Consider the following 25,942-nt stretch of genomic DNA (forward strand, 5'->3'; position numbering starts at 1 on the left):
CCTTTAAGCAGGTACCTATGCTCTCCTAAACTTAGTTACAATTTGCATTTCTAACATATAAATACATTGGTCAAAAATTAACCGTCGGTGGTCAGAACCCCCCATAAAATAAAATATATTGGTTGCCAGAGCCCCACACAGTAGAAAAAAAACATTTGTGGCCATGCCCCCCCTCACACGTTAATGTAAAAAAATAAAATTGTGACCAGCCACTTCCCATCTAGTAACAGGAACCACAAATGGGTTAACTTAGCCTGGAGTAAATTGCTGACAGGAATTCCTACTGATATTGTTTAAGTTTAAGTCCCGGTAATGCTGCATGGGTATTGGATGAGTTGGAGGGGAAGTTCAAACCTCAGTTATCCAATCCCTGTGCAACTTAACCATGACAGACTCCAATGTTTTTAATGGAAGATGCAGCCATCTGAGCTCCTGCACTCCCTTCCAAAATTAACAGCTCACAGATAGCAGGGCGAGCCTGGCTGATGAATTAAGTGCAGCACGGCTGGGCCCCCCATAAGACTAGTTGCCACCTTTTCCAGAAAAAAAACGGCCTTCCTATATACAGTATTTATATTTTTTCCCTATTAATAACATTGGGATCAACCATCATTTTTACTGGCCAGGCCTGTAAAATACGGGCCAGGTGGCAAACCTACATAAGACCTAAAAACCCCTGACCACCACTGATGGCCTTGCCAGAAAAATCAGAATAGGCCACACATCACTCGAATGCTGAAATTTATACCAACCAGACTTATGCCTTGCTTTAATGTCATTATTCATATTAAGGATTTGCCAGGAAGGTTAGTCATTGTAGCTTTACACCTGTTTATGCATGAGCCACATAAAAAAAAGAGTAAAAAGAAGTGCCTGGGGTTTGTCAAATAAAGGACTATGATTGGCCATACTGTAGCACCATGTGGGCTGCTATCATGTCAGAGGCTGTATTTGATATTGAACTTGTGTCCCTGGATAATGTGTCTTAAAGCCAGGAACCTGCTTTGAGCCATTGAAGGCAAAATGGAAGGGTGTGGCTGGGAATCACTCAGTTTAGTTTCTTGGAACTAGAGAAACAATAATCTGGGGCTCCAACTGAGATGAGTGCAAATGGCAGTATGTTTTGCAACATGACACATGAAGTCGTAACAGCACAGTAACATACATACAGTAGTAACATATGTTGTATGAAAAAAGGCACTCACCTATTAAGTTCAACCTTTTAATGACTATATAAAATTCCTTGCTGACTCCAACACCCCCCCCATCATGTATGTACAGACGCATGTATGATGGTGTCACGGAGGGATGGGCAGGATAATGCGGCGACTACCTGTCGTAGGGGACAAAGGCCCAGACTAGGAGTCGGCAGAGGGAAGAGGTATGTGCCTAGTGATCCTCAAACACTGCACCCAAGGCATGTGTCTGTTCTGCCAACCCTTTGTTGTAGGCCTGCTTGGACTCACTCTTGTGATTGGCTGATTCATGTATTGATGGACTGTATACAAAATATAGGAATTCTTCAGCAATGAGATGTGATCCTTCCTAATAAGTTGCACAGTCAGACTTGGATGAGACAGAGGCAGATCCATGTTCTGTTCAGTACAGTTTGCCCATCAACTTGTGAGGCCATATTGCTTTAATGTTCAGCGGTCACATAGATCTGCCAGGTATAGCTCACCTTGGTTCAGCTGCAGCCAGATCTGGTTTTTCCTATTGACCCTATCTAGCTGACAATATGCACCTATGGACATCTTTTTCTAAATTGTTCTTTTACAGAGAAACCCCACAAAAAGTTTTTTTTGAAACAGAGGGATTTTTGTGACAGTGTCAATTTAAACGGGGTTAAGTAGACATGGCACCTATTTAGTACAGCATATAGTCATGCACACAGGCATGTGTCAGTTGCTCTGTGACAGTTGAAAACTGTCACTCTGCTCAGAGTTTCTCCACAGACTGAAGTGCTGCCAAGCGACTCAGACCAGAGAAGAGAATTTAATACATTTTTGGTGATCCCAGGTCTCAGAGAGCACAAGAGGAAGAAAACAGTTGATGAGGAAAACATTAAGGGAGAGCCTAAACTTAAAAGGTTTAGAATTGCGAGGAACATCAGAAAAGAAGGAAATATCTCCCAAAAACGGCGTCAGTTGGGCAAGACCATCTTTGTGACGGAGAAAGTAATTAAGGGAGAGCCTCAACTTAAAAGGTTTAGAATTGATAGGAACATCAGAAAAGAAGGAAATATCTCCCAAAAACGGTGTCAGTGGGGTCATTTGGACCCTAGCAACCTGAAAATTGAACTGAAACTGAACAGCTGCTGAATATAAAGCTAAAAAACTCACAAACCAAAAATAATAAAACAACAACCAATTGCAAATTGTCTCATAGTATCACTCTCTACATCATATTAAAAGCTAACCCAAAGGTGAACAAACCCTTTGATCATAAGGGAGAGGTTGGGTGTGGTATATGGGTGTCCCCTAGTCACTTTAGCTGGAAGAGGTAATTAAATGTAAATCATTTTTCCTTACAATTCTGATCCAATTGTGTTGCAGTAAAAATGATCATGCAACAGATGCATCTTCAATTTTCATTAGGGTGACTGCAATTGAAGCCAAGTGCCAGAGTGTCAGAAGCATTTATTTTCGGTGTCCAACTAGAACTTCTAATTCTTTATCTCTCTCCCTTTCTCAGGTGATGTTGGCCTCACTCACCAACTCAACCAAGCACGTGGCACTCAAAATCATTAAGAAGTTGGGCACCAGTAGACATCAACAAAGTATCAAGAGTGAAGCACGGGTGCTCAGGATCTCCGGAGAGTGTCCCTTTCTTTGCAGGGGACTTGCAGCATTCCAAACGAAGGTACACTTTTTGGTTTGGTGACCTTATATTACATACCTTACTCTGCTATATATATTTATATCCAGTCACACTTGTATGGGTGTCCCAGCCCAGCAAATCCCTGTGCATGTATGACACACTGGACTAGTCAGTAGTGCTCACAGCTGAACTAACATTGAGTAAAGGCATGTAAATGAGTAATTTTTAAACAGTAATGGAGTTCTGGTACTTTTTCTCTCCTATGTTGCCATTGTTCCTCCAACAGTGAGACAGAAAACACTGTCACACTTATATAGATATAGATATAGATATAGATATAGATATAGATATATATATATATATATATATATATATATATATATATATATATATATATATATATATATATATATATATATATATATATATATATATATATATATATATATATATATATATATATACACCTCTCCCTGTGCCCCTCTTCAACCAAGTCACTTGTTAGCTCAGTGGTGCCCAAAAGATAGATCGGGATCTACCAGTAGACCTTTAGCTGGTGATCAGTAGATCTCAAGACACTGTCAACCAACAGCTTGTCTAAATCACCCTCCTATTTCATGCTTTTAATTCAGATACGATATGTATTATGTTAAGGTTACCTAAGAAATATTGTTAAATATAACAATATACATTTTCCCATAAATTAGTATTTAAGTAATATTTTCCATGGAACAGAATGATTTTATGGATGTAAATCATAATGGGACAAGATCACTTAAAGTAGACCTTGCATTGGTAAAGTATGGACACTCCTGTGTTAGCTGCTGATAGGAGAGCTTTTAATGAAGCCCATATCTGGCTTATGTGGTTTGCTGCATACTGTATGGTACAGGATAGAAAACGGATATTAATGCAGGAATTATTTTCTCTTTCACATCACAATGAATGTTTGAATGCTCGTAATAACTGCGAGCACTGCAATGTACTGCATTTTACTCACTTTTATGCTCTTCTTTTGTATCTGTGTAACCAGCTGCATGCCTTTATGGTGATGTAGTGCGAGAGCAAAACCAGCCTTTCCCAAATGATAAGAAACAGAGGGAAACTAGAGATGAAGTCCGTAATGTAAGTAACATACAAACTGTGGGTTTATAAACACACATTAGACAGGTGTCGGTTACACAAAGCTGAAAGGCGCATCATGTTTAGCCTATTGGTTAGTTCCAAATTATCTACTTTGGGTCCAGAAAATGGCAAGCAAAGCCATCTTACACTGGATTAATCATATAATAATAATAATATAGGAGTCAATCTGTTTAAATTTTCAGAAGATTCTGCTATGGGGTTAATGACCTATGGAAGATAGCTCATATTGCAAGTTGATCCAGGGACTGGTCCCTCAAATGGGTTTTTTTTTTTTTCCTTTGGATCAACTAGCAGTTAAGCAGGTTTTATATAGACTTAAAAGGTTGAACTTGATGGACGTGTGTCTTTTTCCAACCTTACTTGCTATCTTACTAAATACAGATTGGTGTTTGCTCCCAAACCACAAGACTCCTGTATAGCTCCACAAATGCTGTGTCCGGCTAAGATGTTTTATTAAAACAAGCTTTTTTTAAAAAAAAAATAATGTAATGCTAATAAAGACATTTGTTTGATCGGTGGTGTCTGCTACTATTCTACTATTGGAGTTTGAAGCTGGCCTCATACAACCAGATTTTATAATGTATTTTGGCCCATTCTGAGCAAACTGCACAGCCATTTGGATATGTGAATGACCTTGGGGGGGGGGGGGCTTTAATAACTGAACCATTGCAATAAAGGTAAATATGATGGCTTAAATGTATGATCATATTTTTCTACAGCTTCTATTCTGCAGAACTGATAATAGGCCTCCAATTTCTCCACTCAAGAGGGATTGTGCACAGGTAAGTAACATTGCTCTCTCTCTGTCTCAGCTCTGATTTCAAACAAAAACCAAGAGAGATAGTTTCCCTTTTGAAGATTGGGGATTATGGAATAAATATTCAACCTCACCAGTTTTAGGTAGAGCAGTGAATAGATTTTTATAAAGTGTCAGCGCGTAGAGGCATTTCCCCCATCCCTCCAGAGTAAGTGAATCCCCTGTCTCTGCTCCCCCCTGCACTGTATAATATAGTGATATTTCAGCTCTGTGCCCCTTAAGTTACACCCCCTATGGCTCCAAAAAAACAATATTTAATGCACATTTATCATTCCTCAATGTGGGTAGGGGGGGTCATAATGCAGGAAGTGCAGGAAAGTATATAGGAAATATGGAGATAGAGAAAGTTATAGATAAATAATTTGCAATGGCTCTAGATGGGATTATAGTAATGAATAGAATGTTTGTATCCCTTTACACCATGAACTCACACACAGTTTTGTCCCATTACAATTGCCTCTTATGAAGCAATGCTTTTCTCTTATACAATGCTCACTGTAACTGTGTAACCCTCTTCACATGTGGCTTCTTTGAAAAGGAGTTGTCTTTCTTTAAATGCACTTTTAGTTGGATGTAGAGAGTGATATTCTGAGACAATTTGCAATCGGTTTCATTTTTTATCACTTGTGTTTTTGAAATTATTGAGCTTTTTATTCAGCAGCTCTCCAGTTTGCAGTTTCTGCAATCTGGTTGCTAGGGTCCGAATTATCCTAGCAATCATGCATTGATTTGAACGAGAGACTGGAATATGAAAAGGAGAGGGCTTGAATGGAAAAATGTATAATAAAAAGTAGCAATACCAATTCATGTATAGACATACAGCGCATTTGTTTTAGATGGGGTCAGAGGCACATAATTCAAAAACAGTACAAAATAAAAAAATTAGACCAAAGGAAAAGATGCTCCGAATCAGCAACTATAATACACTTAAAAGTGAAACACCCCCTTAATTCCAGAAAAGCTCTACATCCTTAAGTAACAGTGTCTGTGAGCAAAATGTTGCTCCAGTGTTGCCTTTGGGGGGGGCAGTTTTATCCAGTTAATGTTTCTGGTTTATCAGCTTTGGCCTGTTCAGATCAAGAGAGGTCTTCTATAATATTCTCTGTCTCCTTGTCTTTATTGCTTCCTTCCCTCCCACATGACCCTTTACTTATTATTAACCTTTCTCTTCCAGGGACTTAAAGCTTTCCAACATATTAATAAGCAAAGATGGCCACGTCAAAATTGCAGACTTCGGGGTGATAGCAGAGGGCGTTTACTACGGGAAGAAGATAAAGGACATTGCTGGAACCAAAAGTTACATGGCTCCAGAGGTGAGAAATTCAGTTATAATGTAGTTCCTAACCGAATAGGGAGAGGTGCTACAGACTTACAGAGGTGTATGCAGAAGGCTTAGAGAGAGTGTGTAAGGGCCATAATAATTTTTATCTACAGATTAAAGGAGCTCATCAAGTGGATTTTGGCCCTGAAAATGTTCAAGTGCAATTGAACAGTATTGGTGTTTTCTCTGTACATCATTAGCTTTGGAATAAATGCGACACGGGATATTGTCTAAAACTTCCCCTCCCTGTGTCCCACTGAGCTGCCTGGGATACACCTCAATGTGCCAGCACTAGTACTACATTGCTTTTAGGTATAACCCATGATACTCCTTATCCTCACTAAAGTGGCAGACCCTGTGGTTGCTGGTGGTCCCAGGAGTGGCCAGGAAGGCCCTAATTAATGAGCCAAAAGAGCCTGAATGGATATTTATTTCTGGGGAAATTGAAACATGATTCTTCAAGGACAGATGGAGAATTGAGCAGGAGCAGAGGGGGGACTTGAAAAGTGCACAATGAATACTGCTGGGAGGTTATTTTAGTTACTTTTGTTACTTTTTAACAATAACTAAAATGCACAATCAGTGTAGACTGATTCATGAATCTCAATAAGGCATGGGAAGGGTTAAATGGAGGAACATGAGCAACAATTTAGTAAGTGATTTGTTCTTACTTTTCTAGATCTTCTTGAATCGTCCCTATGACTCAGGGGTCGACTGGTGGGCCTTTGGGATCATTCTGTGCAGGATGGCTACTGGGCAATCACCATTCAACGCTGGCCAGGACAAGAACTATCTGGCATATCTAGTCACCAGGACCAGACCCGTGTATCCAACAGGGCTGAGCACAAAAGCTAGGGCACTTCTGGACGAGGTGGGTATAAGCACATATACAGTTTTATAGGAACTTCAAAATATTCTTGTCTGAAGGCCAGTCAGAATTGCAGTGAACATATAGTTGCTAGCCTGGTTATTGACATCATTGGATATTGATCCCCTGTCTGGAACATTGCACCTTTAAACTCCACTTTGCAACTGTGCAGATTTATGGCAGGTTGGCACACAGGGGAACGTTTCAACAGAATAGCTGTTGCTGGGGAGGAGCTTAGAAGGGGGCAGTGGATGGGGCTGAAAACCAGCTGGGGCAGGGGTGGTGAAAAGGTAGATCAAGACACTGCCAACAAACAACGTGTCCAAATCACCCTCCTGTTTCATGCTTTTCATTCAGATATTTATTATGTTAAGCTTACATAAATATAGCAATTAAATATAGCAATTTACATTTTCTCACAAATTACTTTAAATAATATTTTCCATGGAACAGAATGTGATCAATGCTTTTATGGATGTAGATCATAATGGGACAACATCACTAAAAGTAGACCCCACGGGGGGGCGTGGCTAGCTGAACTGCCGAACGGCCGCACTGTTTTGGCGCTCCTGGGGTCACCAACGAGATCCCCCTCTTTCCAAGTCCCCCAATACCAAAAATACCGCAGGGGTCGTCCGCTGGGTAGAGGAACCGGCCAGCTTTAATCTGGCTCCGAAACGAGCGCTCTAGCAGTAGCTGGAGCCGAAAACAGAAGTGCGGCCTAGTAAGCTAGGAGAAGCCGCGGACTAAAGTAGGCGGGTCTCCCCGGGCGCGGCTGAATGACGGCGCGGTTCCCGTCTTGACCAGGGAAAGAGCCTGTGAGAGGCTGAAAACAGCAGGTATAAGGGGTGAGTGACCCCACAACATTAGGGGACCTTAATACCTATCACACCACCATACTGCGCAGTATCTATGAGCGCTACTATACCCCTACAGACATCAATACCTTGGTCCATATCACGGCCTCACAACCCTAGAAGCTGGCACCTAACAGCTCAGACAGCGGCAGGACATAATTCTGGACAAAACAGGCCTCTACCACCGTAACTCAGGGGGTGCTCTTAACAGGCCACAGAACTGGCCCCTTTTATGCCTTTTCTAGCATCTGTTGGCACCTTTGCACTGGCCCTTACGATACCTGGAGCTGTGCCCCCTCTGCCCCCCCCTGATCTGAAATATACCTTCTGTGGTTAGAGGGTATTAGCCTACTCCCGGCGGCATGTCCAAAATGATGCCGTGATCAGACGTGGCTGCCTGATTTTCCGAGCACCGAGCACACATACCCTGCTACTTACCCCGTTACTCCATTACTCAGTATACTTCTCCTGTCTGGATCTATTGACAAAGATGAGGAGGAATACCCCCAAACCAAAACCGGAGACTGCCTCTCGCCTAGAGCGCTTTGCACGAGATCAACCACACCCGCCGTCTCCCGGCCAGGCCTCTCAGCCACCCTCTCCTCCAGACCTAGCCCTGGATCCACCAGCAACACCTCCTGAACCCACCCTGGGAGATGTACTATCCGCAATTATGGAGAGCCGCGCATCTACCACTGCACAGTTTGAGGAAATCCGAGTTGACCTATCCTTGCTGCGCCAGGACCTACAAAAGGTGAGGGAGCGTACTACGGCCCTCGAAACCAGAGTGTCGGAAATTGATGACGCCATGCCCCCGTTACAAACTGATGTTCAGGCCATGAAAAACCAACTGAAGGCAGCCATTGATAAAGCAGATGACCTAGAAAATAGGTCCAGACGCAATAACATCAGAATAATTGGCCTGCCTGAGCGGGTGGAGGGGAATAACCCTCCATTGTTTATAGAAAATTGGCTCCAAGAGACTCTAGGCCCAAATACCTTCTCACAAGTCTTTATTGTGGAAAGAGCTCATAGAGTTCCAACAAAACCCCCACCACCCGGTGCTCCCCCGCGCCCTTTTCTCCTAAAACTGCTCAACTACAGAGATCGGGATGCGGCCCTTACAGCAGCCAGAGTGAAAGGCCCGATTCGCTTCCAAGGGGCAACAGTATCACTTTACCCTGACTTTTCCCCTACCATTCAAAACAAAGGGCTGAATTTACAAGGGTAAAGGCTCGACTCAGAGAGGCGCAACTCAAGTACAGTATGCAATACCCTGCGCGGATGCGCATTCAAGATGGCGACCGCGCACACTTCTTCACCTCACCTAAGGACGTGGAAGACTGGCTCAACCAACAAGGCGTTCGCCACTCTCCTGACCGGAATCCCAGACCTGTCTAGCTAGTAACCTCCCAGAATCCCCATTTCTGATCCAACCCACGAGGATCTCTACAAGTTGTTGTTTCTCACACCCAATAAGGCATTCTGTTGCCTTTGGCAGTTTGTGTCAAATACTCCTACTCCAATATTATTCTGCAGGGCCATGCGTATTCCTCTCACATTATCTTAGGTATTAGCAAGGTAGAACTTACTCTATGGCGACCGTCGCACAATGTTGGGTAAGCTTGCAAATAAGCACCCCAGCTGTCCCTCAAACATACCTGCCTAGTTTCCCATTGTTTTACCCATGGAACGCTTGCCCCCTAAGGTTTTTGCCTAAGAGATCAGCCCTGCAATCCTCCAAAACGGTCACCACTGAGGAGGCATGACCCTCTTTTGCATCCTAAGGACACCATTTCCTACCTGAAAAAAATGGAGATGCAACTGACTTGAAGGAGTCTGTTAATAATCCTGCAATTTACAGTTTCCCCACCCCCCTTTTTTTCTTTTTTTTCCCCTTCCCGGCCACGTCGGTATCCTACTGCGGGCCACTCCTGGTCTTTTCTTACGGGGCAAGTGCCCAACATTTCAGCTCGGTGCCTGACATCAGGCAGTTACTAACTTTAACACCCGCCCTAGACCCCCGGATAGGGACTGTTTCTTAGCAGATGTCTAGGGGATAACCCCCATTATTGTTATAGATTGTTATGGGTAATAGACTCACCCGAGTTTGGGGGGTGAGTAGGGAGGGTTGGGGCTATATATGTTTTGGGTTTGTATATCAATCTATTTTGCAGACTATTCACTCTCAGTTGTATGGCATAATAACTAAGCATGTTGCACTTTCTATGTTTCTCTTACTCATGTACCTGAAGGGATGGACACTTCCTCTGGCTCGGCATATACCTGCTACTGTATGTTATGGCTAATATATCAGTACTTTCTTGGAATGTGAGGGGCCTTAATTCCAAATTTAAAAGGAGCTTGATGTTTAATTACCTCAAGAGATATCCTCCCTCTATCCTTCTCCTCCAGGAGACGCATCTCTCCGGGCAAAAAGTTCTCGCACTTAAGAAACCATGGGTGGGTTGGCATTTCCATTCTACTTTTTCAACTCATTCGAGGGGGGTCTCCGTATTAATTCGCAAGGGTCTGCCATTTGAACTTCTAAAGCTCCACTTAGACCACTACGGCAGATTCCTGGTATTACATGGCCTTATCGCCAACAAACCCATTCTATTGGTCAATCTATATATGCCTCCGCCATTTGCAGTGTCAATCCTGGATACAATGATGACTAAACTGTCTGAATTCCCACCTAGCCCCCTCTGTATTATGGGGGATTTTAACTGTTGCTTAAATCCGTCCTTGGATAAGCTTAGCCCTGACCCCCATACGCTTACAAAGCTCACCAAGTGGACAGAAGCCTTACAGCTGACTGACCCCTGGAGATGGAAATACCCACTCCAAAGAACCTTCTCCTGCCACTCTCCAACACACAAAACTTTTTCTAGAATAGACCTGGCCCTAGTGTCTCATGACCTCCTGCCTATGATTGACCAAATCCGATACCTACCCCAATCCCTATCCGACCACTCCCCACTCCAAGTTACTTTTCGCTGGAATCCGGAGGCCTCAGACAAGCTATGGCGCTTAAGCCCTCTTTGGCTTAAAAACACTACGGTGGCTGAAGCGAATGCCCAGGCCTATGGCGACTATTGGGTCCATAATGTGGGGTCCACCTCCCCTCTGACTCTGTGGGATGCGTCTAAAGCAGTCATGAGAGGAGCACTTATGGGGGCAATCTCACAAGCGAGGAAGGATACTTTAGACCAGGTTAAAGCTGCGGAGAATGAACTCCACAATGCTTCCGGAGCACATACTCTGAACCCTACCCCTGCCAACTATGCCGGTCTCCTAAGTGCCCAAGACTCTCTTTCCAGAGCCTCCATATCACTAACTAGGAAAGCCTTACTTTACCAGAACCAGCGTATCTTTGATCAGAGCGACAAAAATAGTAAGCTTTTGGCATTTTTGGCTAAACAACAGACAACTTCCTCCGCTGTTCCCCGCCTTATCTTGGATGATGGCTCTATAGTCGCAGAACCCAAGCTCATAGCACAAGAATTTGCCACCTTCTACCAAACCCTCTATTCTACCACAACTACTCACTCTAGAACCCAACTCCTTCAGTTCTTGGACTCAATCCCTATCCCGTCTCTTTCACTTAGTGACAGAACATTTCTGGATGCACCTATAACGCCCCGAGAAATTGCTGATGCCATTGCCTCCCTACCCCCCAATAAGACACCAGGACCGGATGGCCTCCCTCCAGACTGGTATAAAGCTCTCTCAGAACAATTAGTCCCAAAATATCTAGAAACGCTGCAAAGTGCTTTTGATAGTAATTCTCTACCTCCATCATTTACAGAGGCCCTCATAGTTGTCATCCCTAAACCGGGTAAAGATACAGCTCGCTGCTCTTCGTACCGCCCTATATCTCTCCTAAATACAGATGCTAAAATCCTGGCTAAGGTCCTCACTTCCCGCCTCCAACAGGTAGTCCCTGACCTTATTCACCCTGATCAATCTGGCTTTATGCCAGGACGCTCCACTAACATCAACCTCCGCAGACTCTTTACCAACCTGCAGATTGCCCATACTGAAACAGGCACCAGAGTAGTTGCCTCCCTTGACTCTGCTAAGGCTTTCGACTCGGTGGAGTGGGATTACCTGTGGGAGGTGTTAGCCCGTTTCGGATTTGGCCCTAGATGCATATCCTGGATCAAACTTCTATATAAGAACCCCACGGCACGGGTGAGAGTTAATGGCCATATCTCCCCCCCTATCTTACTATCGAGGGGAACAAGGCAAGGCTGCCCCCTTTCCCCAATTCTATTTGCCCTAGCAATAGAACCACTTGCAATTCTGACCAGACAATCTCCTTTAATCAAGGGTTTAACCTACGGCACTATTCAGGAAAAAATCTCCCTTTTTGCTGACGACCTCCTTATATATTTGGCAGATCCCAATGATTCTCTCACTGCCCTCCTTGACCTGGTCAACCGGTTTGGCTCGTTTTCCGGACTACGCGTTAACTGGGAAAAATCTGTTTTATTCCCCATTGACCCTGACCAACCTCGATCTCTACCACAAGAGACCCCACTTGAATGGGCCACCCAGTTCAAGTACCTAGGAGTGATAGTCCATACAGATCTCACCAAATACACTACCTTAAACCTAGACCCTATTTTACTTAATCTGACCAATACCTTAAACAGATGGGCTAAACTCCCTCTCTCTCTCTGGGGTAGAGTAAATGTCATTAAAATGATTTACCTCCCCAAAATTCTCTATCTACTCCATAATGCGCCAATATTTATTCCCAAAAAATACTTTAAAAGTATAAACCAAATCGTGACCCCCTTTCTCTGGAACAAGAAAACACCCAGAATCGCTTGGTCAAAGTTATGTGCACCGTGCGACAAGGGAGGACTGGCCCTCCCCAACTTCCATTGGTATTTCATAGCTTCACAAATATATTACCTCCACTGGTGCTTTAACCCTGACCCGTATAACCCAAACTCCCAGTTACAAGCTCTTTTACTATCCTCGTGGGAGAGCCTCCGCAACTTTCCCTATCGGAGCCCCAGGGATTCTGGCCCGCTACCGACGACACTGACTACCCCACAGAAGGCCTGGCTGATAGCTCTCAAAATCTTGGGCCATTCACCACCCCTCCTATCCCCTCACCTCCCACTCTGGAGAAATTCCTATTTGAATCACTTTAGATCCTTGCAACACTCTGCTTTCTGGCCCAGGCAAGGCATTAAATGCTTGAAGGACCTCCTTGAGAATCATTCCTTTGTCACCCATTGCACATTACAACTTAAATGCCAGCCAACGCAAATTCCACTATTTAAATACCTACAATTACGTCATACCTTCTACTCCCAATTTAACAGTCTTACCCCCCAGCAATCCTGCCTAGTCATAGAAGAAATTCTTCATGATCCCAACCCAGCAAAGCTGGTGTCCCGGCTCTACCAGCAGCTCCTTTTATCCGGCCCCAAACCTTTTCAAGCAGCACAAGACTGGTGGAATACTAAAATTATAGGCCTTGACCAAGATAACTGGGACGAGGAGACGGAACACATATACACTGGCCTGATATCGTTGAAAGACAAACTAATACAATATAAAATTATGCACCATATTTACATAACTCCCACACGACTCAAACTGATGGGCCAGATCCCTTGCGACTCCTGTCCCAGGTGTCACCAACAAGCTGCGGATTTCTTCCATCTAATCTGGGAATGCCATTACATACTGAGCTTTTGGACACAAGTTGTAAACTATCTATCAGATAATCTTGACTTCCCAAGAATAATTTCACCTGCAGTTTGCCTTTTGGGGGTTCTAGAAGAGATAGTCCCAGCTAAATATACTCGAATCTCTTTCCGTATCCTACTCTTTTATGCAAAAAAAACTGTAGCCCTTCACTGGATGGGTAACCTCTCACCCTCTCTCAATGCGTGGATACGACTGATTAACAAAGCAGTACCCCTATATAAGCTCACCTACGAAATTAGGGGAACACCAACAAAATTCGATAAAATTTGGGGCTTGTGGAATGACATTGCCCCGACCCCTCTATAGTAGGTCATAGCCGAGTCCATCTCCTACTGTGACACCCCGCATGGTTTGCTATCCTTCGTATCCTCGAGGGTCCCAACCTAACCGTCAGATGTATAGTTCCCCTGAGTTTGATAGTGTCCATCTCAACTGCTCAATAACTGTATTGTGTTATGCTTGGTGATAGCATGTGCCATATTTTCTTCCTGCCTAAATTGTACAGTCTAGTCTGCGAGTGTACTTATTGTTGTACGTATGATTGTTGTATGTGTTTAAAAATGAGAAATAAAACTTACCTTTAAAAAAAAAAAAAAAGTAGACCCCACAATACTAAAGTATGGGCACTCCTCAGCTAGGGTGTAATTCTCCTTCAATTAGTTGCAGGGGTCCAGTACCATACTTACGCCACTTGTTTGAAACCAAAAAGATTTCACAGTTAGCTGTAACCGTTCCATTCAGTTCCACATATATGCTGTAGCCTCCAGTGAGAGAAGGGTGTTAAGCTGGGGTATGGGACAGGTATTAGACCTGTTATCCAGAATGCTCAGGGCCTGGGCTTATCAGAATAAGGTGTGTTTCCAAAATTTTAATCTGCTAAAATATCATTTAAACATTAATCAAACCAAATAGGATTGTTTTGCCTCCAATAAGGATGAATTATATTTTAGTTTGGATAAAGAACAAGGTACAAGTATGGGACCTGTTACCTAGAATGCTCAAGACCTGGGGCTTTATGTATTTATGGTTTCCGGATAATAGATTGTATACATATACATACACACACACAGACACAGCCAGTCCCTGAACAGACACATATGCACAATCCCTTTACCTGAATACAATATGCAGCTAGGCTACACAGGTGTCACTTTCCCCATATACGGATGCAGCCACCTCTTACACATACAGCAACCTCCATAAACATGAATGCAGCCAGCCCTCTCCACATAGATGGATGTATCTCTCACCTTGCAAAAATAAAGGCACACTAAGCCCAAAGTATCCACATGAACATAATTCACTTCTGCACCCCACAAACACACGTAAGCATAGCCGTACGCACCCACAGTCTCTCCCTGATGGTTGTTACCCTGCCCTGACATTTCTACTGTTATCCAATAGAAACAATATCTATTATACATTTTGAACCAATATCAAACATAATAGTGTAGAGGAGCGGGGTGCAATTAACCTCTTGTGGACCTTATAATTACTGTATGTCTTTGTGTTGTAGTGCCATGTTTTCTGAATTCCATAATATACAACTGTTACTTCTACCTTTAGCTGCTAGAGAAGGTTCCAGAGATGCGCCTGGGCACAAGAGGATATATCAGGAGTCACCCCTTCTTTCATTCCATCAACTGGGCAGACCTGGAGAGCCTGAAGGTGCCACCCCCTTTAAAGCCCCAAGGAGTAAGTACAAGACTGCAACTCCAACTCTTATAAGTTATAACGTTCTTTCATTTACTCTAAAGCCTTAAGGGTCAGTCCACAATCTCCCCAAACTGCCTTCCCCCCTGCCCTCCGCCGGCTAAAATGAAAATCGTCTGCGGCAATGTACACGCGGCACTTTGTTTACCAAAGTCATCCGAAGTTTCCTCGTTAGGCAACTTCGGGCAACTACATAAAACGAAGCAAGGCGTGTGCATTGCCACATGCGGTTTTCATTTTAGCCGACGGAGGGCAGGGGGGAAGGCAGTTCAGGGAGATTGTCGCCCCGAAGAAGAGGCGATTTGTCGCTGGGGCGACTAATCTCCCCGAATCTGCTCGTGTGGACCAGGGTCGGACTGGGGGCCCACGGGACTGCAATCCAGGGCCCCCCTACAGGCCCCCCGTTACCCTACTATGACACGCTATGCGGCATCCCTCGTTGTGCATGCGCACACGGCACCATCCTCTGCACGCATGCGCACACAGCACCACCCTCGGCGCACATGCGCACACGGTGCATGCGCGTCGCCAAAAGTTTTTCTTTTAAAAATGAGCATCGAGAGAGGGGTTCAGGCTCGGTCGGAGCCCACTGGGTTTTTTCCCGGGGTCCAACCGGGCCAGTCTGACACTGGTGTGGACTGACCCTCATTCATATTTATTCTGATTCAGTAGGAAGAACACTGTTACTCAGTGGGAGGCAATCCTACCGCTTTTATTGTGGTTAGTTAATATTATTCCAACCTGCTTCATTGTATAAACCAAATCCAATGTTTCCTTTCCATTCACATTCAGGAAATGTGGCTGCTAAATAATGTAAGATCCCCTTAATCAATTGATATAAAACAGAGAGAAAGGTTGGCAGTGCCTTAAAGGGGTTGTTCAAGTTTTCAATCAGTCTTTATTGTTTATCGTTTTTTAAAATGATTTGCATTTTTCTTTAAAAGGGTTTGTTCACCTTTGAACTCAATGCTAGTATGACTCAGAGTGATATTCTGAGACAACTTGCAATTAGCTTTAATTCTTTATTATTAGTGTTTTATTTGAGTTATTTAGCTTTTTGTTCAGCAGCTCTCCACTTTGCGATTTCATCAACCTGGTTGCTACCACATTACCCTAGTAACCGTACATTATTTGAATAAGAGACTGGAATATGAATAGGAGAGGCCTGAATAGAAAGATGAGTAATAAAAAGTGCCCATAACAATAAAATTCCTTCAGCCCCACAACAATGGGCCCCTGCCTCTTGCCCCACAAGACCGGGCCCCTGCCTCCGGCCCCACAACAATGGGCCCTTGCCTTCGGCCCCACAAGACCAGGCCCCTGCCTCCTGCCCCACAAGACTGGGCCCCTGCCTAATGCCCCACAAGACTGGGCCCCTGCCTCCTGCCCCGTAACACCAGGCCCCACAACAATGGGCCCCTGCCTCCTGCCCCACAAAACCAGGCCCCCTGCCTATTGCCCCACAACAATGGGCCCCTGCCTCTGGCCCCACAAGACCGGGCCCCCTGCCTTCTGCCCCGCAAAACCAGGCCCCTTGCCTCCAGCCCCACAACAATGGGCCCCTGCCCCACAAGACCAAACCCCTGACTCCGGCCCCACAAAACTGGGCCTCCTGCCTTCAGCCCCACAACAACGAGCCCCTGCCTCCGGCCCCACAACAACGGGCCCCTGCCTCCGGCCCCAAAAGACCGGGCCCTGCCTCCTGCGCCACAAAACCAGGCCTCCTGCCTTCAGCCCCACAACAAGGGGCCCTTGCCTCCGGCCCCACAACAAAGGCCCCAAAAGACCAGGCCCTGCCTCCTGCCCCTTAACACCAGGCCCCACAACAACTGGCCCCTGCCTCCTGCCCCATAACACCAGGCCCCACAAAACCGGGCCTCCTGCCTTCAGCCCCACAACAACGGGCCCCAGCCTCCAGCCCCACAACAACGGCCTCTGCCTCCGGCCCCAAAAGACCGGGCCCTGCCTCCTGCCCCATAACACCAGGCCCCACAAAACCGGGCCTCCTGCCTTCAACCCCACAACAACGGGCCCCTGCCTCCAGCCCCACAACAACGGGTCCCTGCCTCCGGCCCCAAAAGACCGGGCCCCTGCCTCCTGCCCCATAACACCAGGCCCCACAAAACCGGGCCTCCTGCATTCAACCCCACAACAACGGGCCCCTGCCTCCAGCCCCATAACAACGGGCCCCTGCCTCCGGCCCCAAAAGACCGGGCCCCTGCCTCCTGCCCCATAACACCAGGCCCCACAAAACCGGGCCTCCTGCCTTCAGCCCCACAACAACGGGCCCCAGCCTCCAGCCCCACAACAACAGGCCTCTGCCTCCGGCCCCAAAAGACCGGGCCCTGCCTCCTGCCCCATAACACCAGGCCCCACAAAACCGGGTCTCCTGCATTCAACCCCACAACAACGGGCCCCTGCCTCCAGCCCCACAACAACGGGCCCCTGGCTCTGGCCCCATAAGACCGGGCCCTGCCGCCTGCCCCATAACACCAGGCCCCACAACAACAGGCCCCTGCCTCCTGCCCCACAAGACTGGGCCCCTGCCTCCAGCCCCACAAAACCAGACCCCCTTCCTCCAGCTCCACAACAACGGGCCCCTGCCTCCTGCCCCACAAAACCAGGCCCCCTGCCTATTGCCCCACAACAATGGGCGCCTGCCTCCGGTCCCACAAGACCTGGCCCCCTGCCTCCTGCCCCGCAAAACCAGGCCCCCTGCCTCCGGCCCCACAAGACCAAACCCCTGCCTCCGGCCCCACAAAACTGAGCCTCCTGCCTTCAGACCCACAACAGCGGCCCCCTGACTCCGGCCCCACAACAACGGGCCCCTGCCTCCAGCCCCTAAAGACCGGGCCCTGCCTCCTGCCCCTTAACACCAGGCCCCACAACAACGGGCCCCTACCTCCTGCCCCACAAAACCAGGCCCCCTGCCTCCGGCACCACAAAACCAGGCCCCCTGCCACCGGCCCTACAACAATGGGCCCCTGCCTCTGGCCCAACAATATTGGGCCCCTGCCCCACAAGAACAGACCCCTTACTCCGGCCCCACAATATCGGGCCCCTGCCTTCTGCCCACAACAACGGGCCCCTGCCTCCGGCCCCAAAAGACCGGGCCCTGCCTCCTGCCCCTTAACACCAGGCCCCACAACAACTGGTCCCTGCCCCACAAAACCAGGCCCCCTGTCTCTGACCCTACAACAATGGGCCCCTGCCTCCAGCCCCACTAGACCGGGCCTCTGCCTCCTGCCCCACAACACCGGGCCCATGTCTCCTGCCCCACAAGACCAGGCCCCTGCCTCCGGGCCCCTCAGCTCCAGCCCCACAATATCATGCCCCACAACAGATGGCCATTGCCTCTGGCCCCACAAAATCGGGGCTCTGTCCCGCAAGACCAGGCCCCTGCCTCCGGCCCACATTATAAACGTCCTATATATACCACTGTTCTCCTGCCTCTGACCCACACCTTCATATACCACTACCCACCTCTGGTTCACATAATACCCCACTGCTTTATGCCATATGATTGCAGCCCCCCACACCATTGACTTTCACCATCACCTTCACATCGCACAACTTTGGCATATTGATCCTGGGAGTAGTTCCGATCGCCATAAAGGGGTCAGGAAGGAATTTTCCCCCCCTAGCTTTGCAGAGGGTTTTTGCCTTCCTCAGGATCAAAGAGCCGTTCATAGTAATGACTCCCTACCTGTCTGTGGTTTCCAAGGAAGGAAGTAGAACATATTTGCCATCAGGGATATATTTGGGAGCTGCAGATATTAGGGAACCCCAATTATGGACCTATCATTTTTGTCATCAATAAAGTTGTGGTTTCACAAATTTAACCCTAAAGATGGTGTATGTGTTATTTTTTTGGGGTTTCCGGGGACTCAGGGTACAACTATTTTATTTACAAAGTAAGATTTAATATAAATGAAGAAACACTTTACTAAATAGAGTTCAATGTACTTCCTCTTAAAATGAACCAAAGAACCAGAGCAAGATTTGGTAAATGTGTAAGTTTCATGAAAGCAGGTCTATGAATTGTGTAAGCTTTTGATGTACAGAAGCCCAAGTAAAACATAGCTGCCAACTCTCCTTGATATTCAGGGAAGGTTACTGACTTTGCTTCTTTGTTGCTGCTTTTTACACAGATTTTATGCACAAACATCAGGTCTCTGTCTTTGGTTAGAGTCAATTACGGTCTTAGCTGCAATCACATTTTTATTACCATTACCATATGTGATACAGCCATGGGTTTATTTCATGTGTAAATTACTTTTTCAGTAGACAAAGTATGGATATCTATATTATGGAAAGACCCCTTTATCCAGAAAACCCCAGGTCCTGTGCATTCTGGATAACAGGTCGTACACCGGTAGTAAAGTTGCTCAGGAATGTGCCAACAATTTCCAAGATGACTTGGAGACTTGTAGAGAGCTATGTGGCATGGCCAGGCTATGTCAATATGTAATGCGCTGAATATTGCTGCAACCTCTTATAAAGTTCAAAACTAGGGGCCAAAGTAAGGGGTGGAACGTGTCCACTTGCCCCTACCCTGGTACTAGCATGCCATGAGCTTCCGGCAGCCAGAGTTAGTGGCAGACACAGAGCAGAAGAACAGGAGATCACAAGGAGCAGTTACTGATTACTGATTGGATTTCAACAATAAAACTGCAATAAACATTTGCTGTAATCACATCTCCCTTTTTCCTCATGATTGGTTGTGCTGTAGACCTTCTTCTGCCTACCCCTTAGCTATGGCCCTGCAGGAACCTTTCAAAAATGGAAGCTCAAAATACTAAACCAACAAGGAGGTGGTAGTTCCGCACTGGTTACCAGGCATGGCAAATATGCTACTCGTGGTATGTTTAAGAGCAGAATTTCTGGTTATCAAACTGTCCATTTGGCTCTTCTAGCACAGGGAGCACAATTGTGCATCTCTGTGCTAGTATTGTGGACCCCCTCCGGCACCAAAAAAAGGGGAGTATGTGTGTGTGGGGGGAAGGGGTGGCAGCAGCAAGCCTCCAGCTGCACAAGACCCCACAAGCAGCAAGCCACCTCTGAGCGGCAGAGGTGCAAGGATCGACCCTGAAACCAACTCTGGGTCAAACGAAACGCATCAGCACCTTTCTAAAGATTTTTAAAGACAAAGGAGTACCCAGTCCCTCAAAATATATTCGTTCCTGGACAAGGGTTTTAAGTGGGGATGCACCAAATCCTGCAACATAAGCTTTACCTGCAACATACTTGCTGCTTTCAAAGTAAAACACCCAAACATGGTTGCCCTATTATTGGCCACCAGTAGGACCCAGAGAACCTTTTGTATTTGTCTATGTGAATTTTGTGGCCACAGCCTCATTGTACCCCGATGTTTTTAAAAATTAGTGGTGAGAACAACTTTCCCTTGTTTGTTATAGTTTATACAGAAGCAGTGGCCAGCTCCATGTTGTAGCTTCCACCCTTTCCAGCTATAGTCAGGTGACCCTACTGGTGGCCAATAAAAGGGCAACCATGTTTGAGAGTTTTACTTTGAAAGCAGCAAGTAAGTTGCGGGTAAATCTTACTCCCTTTATAAATAATAATGTATGTATAATAAAGCAATTTAATTCTTAATTAATCAGATAAAAGTGTAGGACTGGCCATACCAGAGTTGATTTTGATGTAGTTGGCCATCTTAAATATATTGCAATATATGGACAAACAATCACTGTTTTGTTTAAAGGGTAAGCATTTTCTAGTAGCTTAAGGCACAAGTCACTACAGCCGGCACTCATGTATAGGAGAATGTAGGATGCCTAGGTGCAATCTGGTATGCTAGTAACAGTGCCAACAAAACAGAAAGGTCTGTGCTTGCAGGTCTTACGCTGGATCTATATTATAACGTTAGACTTCATTTAATTACCTCTAAGAACAGGGGTCCCCAACCGCCAGACTGCGGCCCATTGCCGTCTGCGGACATACCTGAACTGGGTCGCCAAGCCCGGCCTGAAATTTACGCAGCATACAAGAAATTTGTCTGCCATACGCTGTTGAGGCCCCCCCCCGTCCTTGCAAAAAAAATCAGGCTTTACACTGGTCCCTGGGGCAAAAAAGTTTGGCATTTTCAATGCAGCTCGTGCTTCTGCGATGAAGAAGGAAAGCTTGTGCAGCGGCATTTGACTGGTACATGTAGTCAGAACAAGCAATGCAGAGCATATCAATTGTATATAATTAATTATATTTAATTATATACATCAATATCAATTTACACTGTTTTAAGAAAATCCCATTTACAAAATCACTCAAAATTCACAGGCTATAAAGTTTAAATTTCATAAAAGGAAAGGTGAAGGTGAGGGGGGCAAAGGTTTGGCACTCACGGTGATGCTGAGAATGGGCACTTGGGGCGGTTGTCTGCTAACAACCACCACCATATACTGTATATTGTACTATTCACCTGTTTCAGTTTGGGCTCCCTTTCACTAAACATGAAAATGTCTTACAAGGAGAATTTATGTGCAGGTATGGGATCCATTATCCGGAAATGTGTTATCCAGAAACCTCCCTATTATGGAAAGACCATAGACTTAATTTTATTATCCAAATAATCCAAGTTTTAAAAGTAGACTTAAGGTATGAAGATCCAAATTATTTTATTTTTTGTATCTTGCTATACAGGGCCTCCCCTATTAAAATTCCAGCCTGTCAAACCAATGCCTGGTTGCTAAGGTAACAATCAGATAGCTGCTGACCATGCTCGAGAACTGGGGTTTTCCAGATAAGGGATCATTCTGTAGTACAGATCACAATCCCTTAAGTCTACTTACAATATTTTAAATATTAATAAAACCCAATAGGATTGTTTTAATTATATCTTAGTTGGGATGAAGGACAAGGTACTGTTTTATTATTACAGTGGAAAAGGAAATCATTTTTAAAAATTTGGATTATTTGATTATATGGAGTCTATGGGAGACGGCCTTTTAGAAAATCGGAGCTTTCGGGATAACGGGATGACGGATCCCATATCAGTAATGACTACATAAAGTTGCTTACATTATAACAACTGGAATTAAGAATGCCAGTTAGTTGGGATAGTTCTATTATGAATGTATGATTTACATTTCCGTCCTTATGATGGCGCTTCAGGCAAGTGACATTGTGTTTCAGCACTATGCTTGAGACAAGACTCATTGAGGAGCAGGTCTGGACTGGGATTCAAAACAGGCTCTGGCATTTCAGGTACACAGAGGCCCAGGGTCGAACTGGGGGGCTTGGGGCCCCCCTCTGGCCCCCGCTGCCGCTCCGGCTTGCAGCATTGTGCTAGTGGCGTGTTTGAGCACACGATCTACGTTTGTGCGCATGCGCAGATTTTTGTTATTCTACCGCGATCCCCGACATAGTGGGGTCGCGCTGCGCCACTTACAAGCAGATCTGGGCCTGCGGGGCCCACTGGGTTTTTTCCCGGTGTCCCACCGGCCCAGTCCGACACTGCAGAGGCCCAAACAGCCCCCACCAGCCTGTCTATGGCATCTTACAGCAGCCCCTCTGGCATTTGCCAGAACCCACGGGTTTCCAGTCTGGGCTTGTTGAGGAGCAGGGCCGAATTTCCCCTTAGAGACACCCGAGGCTTCATGGGCGCATTGCCACCCCTAAAATTTCGCCGCCTTGCCACAAATCTGGGCCTGTCGAGGAGTAAGATATGGCCACAGAATGACTTCCTCCGAACAGAAAAATAAAGACACAAAATGCATATTCATCTGAGTGTTACTCATGTTTTAGTGACAGTATTCTTTTGTGAAACAAATTAATATATTTATATATTGGCCTTGAGTGAAGATGTTGTTGAAGAAACAACGGAATTTCATTTACTAAATGCTGCACTTTATTCAGCTTTAATATAATAAACGTAGGTTGTGTCCAAATCCCCATTATAAAGAGTAAAGTCACATTTCCCTTGAAAGACAGGCCACACCACACGTGAACCCCTATTTAGTTAATTTTTGATTTGAAAGAAGCGTATTCATGTCGGCCAGTCTGGACTCTGGAAAGCCACTTGCTGTAGATGGAATGCTAGGCAACAAGGTTATGGTAAAATTAAATGTATTATGGCCTGCTGAATTATCAGTACAGAGTTCAGGGACTTGTGGATAAATGACGGCAGATTACTCACGCGCTACGCAGGAGAAGAGGGACCACACTCGCTTCAGCCACACGTCAAGAACATGCCAGAATAATGAGGCTGGGCCCCCTGAGATAAAGCATTATGGACCCACATACACAAGAGCAGTTTGCTCAACCTCAAGGCTGCCTGCGAACAGATTAAAAAACAAAACAACAACAACACACCAAGAGATTTGGTTATCTACTGTGGGAGACCAAAGGGTTATGCACTGTATGAAACAGGCACGATTGTTCCAATAATTTATGTCAAAAGTGCTTACAGTTACAGCTCAGGACATAATAAATGGTCTTTTTCATACGTAGAGGCTGGTTTGTTTAGTTACGAGATGCCAAATGTCAATTCTTGGTCAACAGGCTCACAAATTAGATCAGCTGTACGGAAGAGAAACTCTAGCTATATACTGCAGGATTTTCTTTAGCCTATGATTAAGTGCCTGTGAGTGGCACAAAACGTGCAAGGCTATTGGATATGATTATTTGAGACATTTAACGATAATCAAAATATATGTTAACACTATAAGAACTGCTTTTGGTACAGGTATGAGACCTGTTATCAAGAATGCTCGGGACCTGGGGCTTTCCAGATAACAGATCAAATACTGCAAAATGTGACTTTTACATTGTGAATAAGGGTACTGTTATACTTGCAAGGGATCTCTTTGCTGCATTAAACCTACAATTAGTTGATGGTCTCATTGCTACAGCACCAGTGCCTGCCACACAGCCAGTGTCTAAAATTTCACCACAAAGTAATACTTCACTGGGCTGTCCAAAGAACTTTGTACACAAAGTTAAGTTGAGACCAGATGTAAAACCAGTACCATTCCCTGATTCTGCATGTGAAAAACTTGCTATTGATATCGTCGGTCCTTTTATAGATGCTCCTATTGACTGTAGATTTGCTATAACCTTGATTTGTTTCTCATATAACATCAGCTACAGTAATAACATTTCTGTCTACAGTCTTCAGCAGAGAAGGTAATCCAAAGGAGTTAATATCAGACAACGGACCACAGTTTGTCTCACATGAGTTTGAATCCTTTCTGAGAGAGAGGAATATTGTGCATAAGAAATCTTCAGTGTTTACCCACAAGCAAATGGTGAAATCAAGCGATTCAACAGAAGTCTGAAAGAAGCACTACAGACAGCAAATCTTACTGGGAAATCTTGGAAAGTATTTACAACAGAGTTCCTACATAACTACAGAGCAACGTGCCATGCAACAACCCAATCATCTCCAGCTGAATTATTACATGGCAGACAGATGCGCACTAAGTTACATGTTGCAGACATCAAACTTCCACAAAATACTGTGCCTACAAAATCATCTACTGCTGACATTGTGAAACGTCAACAAACCAAATGCAAGGCATATACTTTGGTGAAAGTGAGAAAGGGAAATTCAAACATTTTCACACAAAAAATCTCGAAGTTCTAATAATTTCACGATTCGAGAGTTTTCACAAAAAAATTGTGCAATTCGAACGTTTTCACAAAAAAATCGTGAAATTCAAACGTTTCGACGAAAAAATCGAGAAAAACGGAAAATGATGCTGACGAATTTTCGCGGGAGATTCTCGCAAACGTGGAAATTTGCAGCGAATTCATGCCAGGCAAATTTATTCGCCCATCACTATCCCACATCCTTTTTTTTATTCCTTGAAAGGAGGCCAGTTGCTTTTGTATAGCCGGTGAATAGCCTGGAAAAAGGCTGATGGGACTTCCATTCCAAGTGAGTGGCCTTTTTTCCTTGCTGCCATCAGTGCCGCATTCCTGTCACGGTAGTTCAGGAATCTCATGATGAGCGGCCTTGGGTTGGATCCAGGCGGTAGGGGTCTGGTGGGGATGCGGTGTGCGTGTTCAATTATCAGAACTTGTGAAAAGTTCTCCTCCCCAAGTGTTTCCCATAGCCAGGTCTCCATAAATGCCTCAGGAGCACTCCCTTCCTCTCTTTCAGGGAGTCCCACCAGCCGCAAGTTGTTGCACTGATGCCTATTCTCCAGGTCCTCAGCGCGATTAGTAAGTACTTGCATTTGCTATCTCAGCTGGCCTACATCATCAGGAATGGGGCACACTGTGTCTAGTGATGGGTGGATTTGCGCCGTTTCGTTTCTCCGAAAAAATATACGAAAAGGCGCATTTTTTTACGCCAACGCCCGTTTTTGACGCAGACGCCCATTTTTACGCCTGTGTCGGGTTTTTTTTTACGCCGGCGACAATTTTTTTTGATGCCGGCGAATTCTCGCTAGAGAATTTTCACGCCCGTTTTGCGAATTTATTCGCAATAAATTCGCCCATCACTGTGTCCTCAATTGCAGATATTCTGCATTCCGCTTCTGTCGTGCACTTGAGAAGGTTCTGGAAATCTTGTCGCAATAGCGACAAATCAACTTTAATGGCCTCTAGTTGCGCAGTCATGGACGCATGAGTGCCTTTAATAGCAGTGAGGAGTTCTGTGTTGGTGGGTTCCGGCGACGGGCCGGTTGATGTGCTGAAGTCCG

At 45.4% G+C, this 25,942-nt stretch overlaps 1 protein-coding gene across 1 annotated transcript; it reads left to right on the plus strand.

Annotated features, from left to right (window-relative positions):
• Positions 1-25,461, plus strand: LOC108700021 (protein kinase C theta type-like). Its single transcript, XM_041574670.1, has 8 exons — positions 1-1,381; positions 2,695-2,862; positions 3,854-3,945; positions 4,686-4,748; positions 5,958-6,096; positions 6,784-6,975; positions 15,132-15,260; positions 25,399-25,461. The coding sequence occupies exons 3-8, from the start codon at positions 3,905-3,907 to the stop codon at positions 25,459-25,461; spliced, it is 627 nt and encodes a 208-aa protein (XP_041430604.1). The 5' UTR covers positions 1-1,381; positions 2,695-2,862; positions 3,854-3,904.
• Positions 25,462-25,942: the final 481 nt, after the last annotated feature.

The sequence above is a fragment of the Xenopus laevis genome, chromosome 8S (genome assembly GCF_017654675.1).
Source record: "Xenopus laevis strain J_2021 chromosome 8S, Xenopus_laevis_v10.1, whole genome shotgun sequence".
Lineage (NCBI taxonomy): Eukaryota > Metazoa > Chordata > Amphibia > Anura > Pipidae > Xenopus > Xenopus laevis.

What these genes read in the sequence shown, in the direction of transcription:
- LOC108700021 (XM_041574670.1), top strand. Translation starts at nt 3,905, where the DNA reads ATGATAAGAAACAGAGGGAAACTAGAGATGAAGTCCGTAAT. An exon ending in TCAAGAGGGATTGTGCACAG is followed by an intron (nt 4,749 to 5,957) that starts GTAAGTAACATT and finishes TTTCTCTTCCAG; the next exon opens with GGACTTAAAGCTTTCCAACA. An exon ending in CCCCTTTAAAGCCCCAAGGA is followed by an intron (nt 15,261 to 25,398) that starts GTAAGTACAAGA and finishes CCTCTCTTTCAG; the next exon opens with GGAGTCCCACCAGCCGCAAG.